At 40.7% G+C, this 8,356-nt stretch overlaps 1 protein-coding gene across 1 annotated transcript; it reads left to right on the forward strand.

Moving 5' to 3' along the window:
• Nucleotides 1-1,955: 1,955 nt before the first annotated feature.
• Nucleotides 1,956-8,151, forward strand: LOC149210572 (uncharacterized). Its single transcript, XM_089399006.1, has 2 exons — nucleotides 1,956-3,855; nucleotides 4,124-8,151. Exons 1-2 carry the CDS (start codon nucleotides 1,956-1,958, stop codon nucleotides 8,149-8,151), a joined length of 5,928 nt encoding a protein of 1,975 aa, XP_089255132.1.
• Nucleotides 8,152-8,356: the final 205 nt, after the last annotated feature.

The raw sequence follows: 8,356 nt of genomic DNA on the forward strand, positions 1-8,356 counted from the left end.
GTTTAATTTTAAAGTAGTTAGAGAGTATGTACACCTATGTAGATTTTATTAGTCAAATCCATTTTTCCACAAACAAGGGGATCTCACACACCAATTTGACAATTTAGTTGTTAAAGGAATTCAGTGAATAATCATAAAGCTATTGGACATGGATAAGAATTTATAGATTCTTTATTATATTGAAACCTCTTTGGGTTAGATCTAAAATACATGATTTCACATGGGATTACCTTCTTTAGGGTTTTGAGGAAAAAAATGATTGCTAATTGTGTTACTTGTTTCCATTGGGTTTCTAACTAGTAGTTATGTGTAGGTTACATTAGAGAATAGTGGGCTAGTCAGGTAGTTGTGTGGGGTACGAAAACATAGTTCATAAATTAAATTCTATAAAGTATCCATGTTGGTGTAGCAAATGGGCTATAAATCATTCATTTATAGATCAATAAGAAGGAGCATAGTTGATAGGTTAGGCAATTCTCCTTTTCTACAATGTCATTCATCTATTTTTTACTTTGAAATCATAAAATTGCATTTGGAACTAATTCATATTTTTTTGTTCATATTTCTTATTTTAAAATAATTGAGTTAGGGTTTACTTTGAAGTTGAAATGGAGGTTAAATCCCCTCCCCATATAGATTGGACTTGTAATATATTATTTTCTTTTAATTACTTTGATTGGGTAGCATTATCTTGGGACAACCCAAAACTAATTTACCTTTTTACATTTCGTAGTTTTACAACATACTCAAATTAGTTGTAGAACTATCTTTAATCATCTTAATAAATCGTTGGTTTTCCATGTTTAGATTGCAACAAACTATATTTGTACGCATTCCATAAAAACTAGAAATTACAAGAAGCAAATAAACTCTTCAGAAAAAAAATTGCAAAAATGTGTAAAATAAATATAGTACGAAAGAAAAAAAAAGTAAAACGATCACTCAACAAAATCTCTTGTTCATTGATAGAATTTAAGTACATACAAGAATATATATATATATATATACACACACACACGGGGATTGTTTCAAAATTTTCTACATATTCAACCTTGGCATCTTATACCATAGTTTTATAATAATATAATTTTATTAGGGATATTTTTTGGTCAATGATAATTTAATTAAGAATAATTTTTGGTTAATTATATGGCAATAATAGCGACACGAGTGTTATTAGAAATTATTTTGAAATTATATATATATGATTTATTATTATTATAATTAAATATATTAAATAAAATTATTTGAAATATAACTAAAGAAAGTGAAAACGTATGTAACTATGCATTGTTTTGGGTAGAGATGGTATTGACAAATCCTGTTTCAACAAAATAAAGGCCTTGGCCATCACACTTTAATGGTAATGGTAGAATAGTTTTTGGAAAGAATAATAAAGTTATTTAATTATGTCATTTTTATTTTATTTTATATATTTATTCAAATTATAATAAATATTTATTGCAATTGTAAATTTAAATTATACTTTTTGTAAAATATGAATGTACAATTTCGCTGTCTAAAACTCAAATTTATTTATACATTTAAAAATATTTTCAAACCACGAAAATAATACATTTAAAGAATTTACAATCTTACCCAATATTGTCACCCCATTAAAAAAAATATACATTAAAATAAAAATACATTTCCTTTGGTTCGCTGTAAATGTGTCCTGAAGGAGGAGCGATGAAGGGAAGGCGGAGGTTTCGATCGCGGGTCTGGTTAGAGCCGGGGCCTGACTGATCAGGGTATGGGCCACCGTTGGGCACGACGACCGGAGGAAGGGAACTATTTGCACAGGCGTTTGCAGTAGACAGTCAAGGCGGAACGGGCAGCTGTAGGTAACACCTCATTGGATCGGGCGGACAGCTGGGAACAAGGGTTAAAACCCTTTTGACCTTAGCGCTGGCGGAAACCCATTTCTGTTTTTTCCCTGTAATCGCTTTGTAACTATGGTAAATTCCAAGGAGCTCGTGGATTTGGACCCGGTAATGGAAGACATTTTGTCTGTTTGGGGCAAAGACCCGACAGCTAAAAACATCGAAAGGTACTTTGGAGAGTCTGGGTCATGCAGAACTGGTGCCCTCTCGCCAGAATCGCATAGGATTCATCAATCGTTCATTCAACTGACCAAAGGATTTGACGAGAACGAGTTTCTACAGCAAGGGTTTCTTGGTGCACAACGACCATCCAGCCCTCGTGAAGGACCTCTACATGCAAGCATCCGCCATTCGAGCCATGGTAGCAAAGGAAATATGCCCTTCGAAGAGCCAGTGCTATCCGGGGGCCTAGAAGACATTGTAAACTTCATCACAAGTGCAGAGCGGTCGGGTGAGAAAAAGACCGGTAGAGTATCGGCTATAACAAGGGCTTCTATCGGGAAAGAACTGGGTGCCCCAAAAGGGTATGGTGGATGGCCGGATAAAGCGATAGCAGCTTTCTCAGATTCACAAGAGGGAACTCATGCAGAGATCCCGAGTTTTCAGGTAACCCTTCCCCCTACTGAAATTTCTTTCCGAGAGACTGAGGATCCTCTTCTCTCTCATGCACCAAATCCTTCAAACCCTAGTTCACAAAGGGTCGAAGCAGATAGAGAGGCTCGGGCAGAGGATATTGGTGGGAGGAAAAGAGGCAAAAAGCGCAAGAAAAATAGACCTATTGGTGAACAGGAGCTGGAAGGTAACTTGGTATTAGGAATGGAGGTGAGTATTGAAGAATCTCTGGAGGTGGCGGACTGCACAGTGGTGGGAAGAGCTAGAGGGAAGAAATTCACTTCTAGCTTTCTGCAAGAATGGGGAGAAAAGAACTGGATGGTAGGAGAAAAAAGAGTTTTCAAAGCCTCAACCCTGGCAAAAGGATGGTTTCTATTCAGTTTTGAGAGCAAATATGCGGCCGATTGGGTTATTGCTAGAAATTGGGTGATTGGGAACATCCCAATCCTATTGAAGAAATGGACACCGCTGTTTGATGCAAGACGAGAGAAAACTGATGTCTACCCTGTCTGGGTTAGGGCTCCGGGCCTGCCCTATTTTCTATGGACGGAAGCGGTGTTCAAAGCCATAGGGGATAGACTGGGAACCTTTCTAGAAGCTGACATGACCTTCCAACAAACTCGGGACCAAGCCATGGCTCGAATTCTTGTTAGTTTAAACCCCGGCAAAGGTCTTGCAAAGAAAATTAACCTGCAATATAAGGATATGGTTTTTGAGCAGTTATTGGATTACGAATACCTGCCCTTTAGATTCCATAGGTGTCACGAATACGGGCATCTGGCAAAGGAATGCCCCCTTGGAAGGCGAAGGTGGATATATCAAAAGGAGTCGGCACAGTGGGAGAACGTTTATAGTCCTTTCCAACACTTTCAAGGTCAGAACCTCTCTTCGGAGATGAATGATGCTGATAAGGAGATAAAAGCCCAAATGGAAGTGCTGCCGACGGAACAAGACCATCTGGATAATCAGGCCACCCCGCTGGAAAAGGAAATCGATCTGGAGAAAGACTCCGCAATAGAACAGCCATCTGAACGGCCACCACAACCTTCTGAAGAAGTAATGGGTATGTGTTCTGATCCATATATTCCTCCAGTTCATAATGCAGAACCCATGGATGTTTGTATGGATCTTTCCCCTTCGCAAAAATTTATTTCTTTAAATATAAAGGATAATACTTCAAATCATAAAGAAATTAAAGAAGGATTTGGTGTAGAAGATATCTCGGCCACCCTACCCTCCCTTGATCTGAACTGTGAAGGTGTTTCCTTTGAACCTGGGCCTTCGGCTCCCCCCCCCCCCTCCTGCCCTTATAATCTTCGTTCCCTCGATCAAAAGCCCATTATCCCCGTCTCTGTAGGAGGTATTGGCCCTCTTCCCTCCCAAAGTCAATCCAGGAAAAAAGAGGTAGGAAATCCAATTTTTCCATGGCACAGATTAAAGCAAAATTTGATGTAGCAGATGGGAAACAACAATCTATCCCAGGGGCACTTAGAGCAGTGCAACCCCCAGAAGAGGTTATCAAATGATCTTGTCTTCTTGGAATTGTAGGGGTTTAGCCAGTAAGCCTAAAAAACTGGTTCTACGGGAGATGTTTCTTAACTCTAAAACTGATATCCTTTTTCTCCAAGAGACTCTCAGTAGAGGGATAGAGGTGGAAGCTGCCTTAAATGCTTTGATGCCTGGATGGAGATTCATAGCACGAGATTCAGAAGGCCACTCTGGAGGGTTGGCCATTGGCTACAAGGAAGGAAGGATAAAGGTCAGTAATTTGTGGGGGATGAAACAGGCCATGGGAATGGAAATTCAGTCCACAGAACTCTCCTTTCCTCTTTCCATTTGCAATGTGTATGGGCCCTGCCAGGATAGGGTATCTTTCTGGAATGATCTGATGTCAAAATCCTTTTTAAAGGACAAAAATTTGGTGCTGGGAGGGGATTTAAATTTCTCTATAGGGAGAGCGGAGGCTTGGGGTCCCTCAGCCAGAGAAGACCCCCTGACAGACTTCTTCTTAAATATGTTCTCTGTCAATAACCTCCTAGACATAAATTTACTCAAATTAAAGCCTACTTGGAGGAACAGGAGAACTGGGGAGGCTAGAGTGGCAAAAAGGCTTGACCGGTTTCTCATAAATGAGGAGCTGGCTGTCAAAATCCCTATGTTTAGACAATGGATTGAAGAAGGAGGGCTATCTGATCATTTTCCTATATTCTTAGAACTCTCCTCCCCTCCCCCCAAGCCCCCTGCTCCTTTCAAGTTTAATTCTTCTTGGCTTCAAGAGGAGTCTTTTTCAAACCTCTTCAAGCAAACATGGAAGCACCCGGAAGCCAATGCACCAGAGGATAAAGGTTTCTGGTTTATGGAAAACCTCAAAAGACTGAAGAAAGCTACTATAAGCTGGGCAAAGGATAGGAAGGAAGCTCAGAAAGAGGAACTCACAAAGATCAATGAGGATCTTAAAAAGCTGGAAAGTATAGAGGAGGAGGGCTATCTATCGCAGGATTCAAAGGAAAAAATTCTCCATCTTGAGAAACTTAAAACTAAGCTCCTCCTGGATAAAGAAGAAGAATGGCGCTTAAAGAGTAGGGCAATCTGGCTTAAAGCTGGAGATGAAAATACCAGGTTTTTTCATAATTATGCCAAAGGGAGGAAATCGGCAAATACTATATGGGGCCTAAAAGATGAAGAAGGTAGGGAAGTGCAGACTTTTCGAGCTTTGTCAGATTTAGGCCAGAGACACTTCCAAAATCTCTTTGCAGATCCAGGAGCAACTACTATTGCGGAGGTAATAAGGACAGCACAATTCTTCCCAAGATTCTTGGAGGAGGATGAAGCAGAGGACCTTATCTGTGAGGTTACCAAGGAGGAAGTGGAAGCTACAATCAAGTCCATGGAAAAAGAGAAAAGCCCTGGACCAGATGGTTGGTCCATAGAGCTGTTCCTCCACTTTTTTGAAATTATAGGAACAGAAATTACAGAAGTGGTGGAGGAGGCCAGGAAAAAAGGTGAAATCATTAGTCCTTTTAACGCCACGTTTATAGCCCTTATCCCAAAAAAGGAAGTCCCGGAAAGTTTTGAAGACTTCAGGCCAATCTCGCTATGTAATAGTATCTACAAAATCATAGCAAAAGTGATAGCAAACAGAATCAAACCAATATTGTCAAGACATATATCACTGGAACAGTTTGGGTTCTTATCGGGAAGACAAATACATGAAGCCATTGGAGTAGCTCAGGAGGTCATGCACAGTGTGAAGCAGAAGAATAAGAAGGGAGCTGTTATAAAAATCGATTTATCAAAAGCATATGACAGGATAAATTGGTTATATCTCAGGCTGCTGCTAACTCACCTTGGCTTCAAACCTGCTTTTATCAGTTGGATAATGGGCTGTATTTCAAATGTAAGCTATGCAATTCTCATCAATGGAGCAGCCACCCCTTTCTTCAAAGGGCAAAGGGGTCTGAGGCAGGGGTGCCCTTTGTCCCCCCTGCTCTTTCTACTAGTTGCGGAAGGTCTCAGCCAGTTGATCCACAAGGCCAGAAGAGAGGGGAAGGTAAAAGGTATTGAGGTAGCCACAAATCTTTTTATCTCTCATCTCCTTTTTGTTGATGATATATTGATCTTCACAAATACTGAGCTCTCTGAAATAAAGGAACTAAATTCTATTTTAGATCTGTTTCTGAAAGCAACAGGCATGCAGATAAATCATAGAAAATCCCAGCTGATAATGACAGGCCTGGCAGTTCAGGAGAGAGGAAGGCTTCAATCGGTCCTACCTTTCCAGCCAAGTTCCCTGGATCTCCCTTTCAAATACTTGGGTTTCTGGCTAAAGCCAAATGCATATAAGAAGGAGGACTGGAACTGGCTGATTGCAAAAATAGAATCCAGAATCTCTCATTGGAGTTTCAAATGGCTCTCGAGAGCAGGCCGTTTGACACTTATCAAGTCTGTTCTTTTGGATATTCCAGTGTATTGGGCTGCTCTAACTTGGGTCCCCAAAGGGATTATGGAAAAGATTAGAAGACTTTGCAGTAGATTTCTATGGGACGGCTCCAAGGAAAACCAAGTGCTCCCATGGGTGGGTTGGGACAAAGTGGCAAGGTCCAAAGAATGGGGAGGCTGGGGGATTAAAAATCTTCCAGATTTCAGTCTTTCTTTGGCAGCAAAGTCGGGCTGGAGGTTGATAAAGATGGAAAATCTATGGACCAAAGTGATAAGAAGGAAATATATAGACCCGATGCCTTTGGAGGACTGGATAAGGAACCCTGTCAAGAACTTGCAGAATGCATCTGTGATATGGAAGGCTACAGTAATTTCGTTCAAGGTTATTGAACAAGGTTTGGCATGGAAGATTGGGAATGGCAGAAATCTGAAGATTGGGAAAGACCCGTGGATCGGCTGCAATGAAAACTACGCCCTTTCACCTGATCTAATTAGACACTTAGAAGATAAAAACATTCTCACTCTAGATCAGGTGGAAAAGGTGGGACAGTCGAGCATTTGGTGCCAGGCATGGAAAGATGGTGAGGATCTGCAGCTCGATCAGAGGTGGTGGAATGAATGGTCTTCCTTCACTCAAGAACTTGTTCGTTCTAATGTTAGAATATCAGACTCTCCAGACAACCTGATCTGGGCCCACGGAGAAATAGGCGACTATTCCCCAAAAGAAGGATACAAGTTCATCCAATCCAGGAAAGGGTGGGTGAATCTAGAGTGGTGGGCCAAACATATTTGGAAGCTCAAATGCCCAGCTAAGGCTAGACTCTTTCTCTGGTGTCTCCTTAGAAGAAAAGTTCCTACATGGGACATCCTCCAGGCTAGATTCATGTATGGCCCGGGGAGGTGCTCCCTCTGTAAAGAAGCAGAGGAAACAATATCCCATTTGTTCCTTCAATGCCCGGAAACTGTAAAAATCTGGAGGGAGGTTGAAAAGCTGATGAACAAAAAGTTTCAATGGGGAAATGGGAATCTGGACGAGGCCTGGTCAAGCTGGTGGCAGCATTATCCGGAAGGGAACCTGAGGAACCTCCCACCCATCATTTGCTGGGGAGTCTGGCTTGCTAGAAACATATCAATTTTTCAAGACAAGGGTACCCAGCCCTCCATCACAGCCATTCAAGTAGTATCCATTTACGCTTCCATCCCAGAACCTGAAGAAAAAAGACCTCAAAACCATGTCAAAACTGTCCAAATCAAAGATGGTATTCCTTGGGCGTTTTTTGATGGAGCTTCCCAAAACAACTCAGCAGGTGCAGGAATCGTCATTCACATTAATGCTCACCACTCCCTCAAAGCTTCTGTCGGTTTGGGGTCTGGTACAAATAACTTCGCTGAATTATCAGCCTTAAGACTGCTCCTATGTTGGCTTATTCAAAGAAACACCTTCACTATTCAGATCTTTGGAGACTCCCTCAATGTTATAAACTGGGTCAATGGAAAAAGTTCTTGCAAAAACCTATTATTGAAACCCATGCTTCAAGAAATACAGGTATTAAAGTCATCTTTTAACTCTTTCTCCATATGCCATATCTACAGGGACAGCAATGATGACGCGGACAAGCTTTCTAAGGAAGGTTTGCAGCAAGTTCTGGGAGGGTGGAAAATAGTAGAAGATTGTCAAGGACAGATAGTTTCATCAGATGTGCCGCCTTATATTTAACTCTTCAGCTGATGCTTTTGATTTCTGTTTATTATCTCTTATATATTTTTTCTTAGACTATGTCACTCAGACTTTATTATATAAAAACTCGGTTCTATATATTTTTTTGTGGGCTGTTTTCCTCTCTGTTGAGGAGGCCCAAAGGCTGAAATGTAATGTTTGTATTACTGCTTTTTGATCTGTCTCTTAAAGACGAGTCTTTCAT

This window comes from Pinus tabuliformis, chromosome 1_2 (assembly GCF_031772625.1).
Source record: "Pinus tabuliformis cultivar Carrire ecotype Pingquan chromosome 1_2, CPIR1, whole genome shotgun sequence".
NCBI lineage: Eukaryota > Viridiplantae > Streptophyta > Pinopsida > Pinales > Pinaceae > Pinus > Pinus tabuliformis.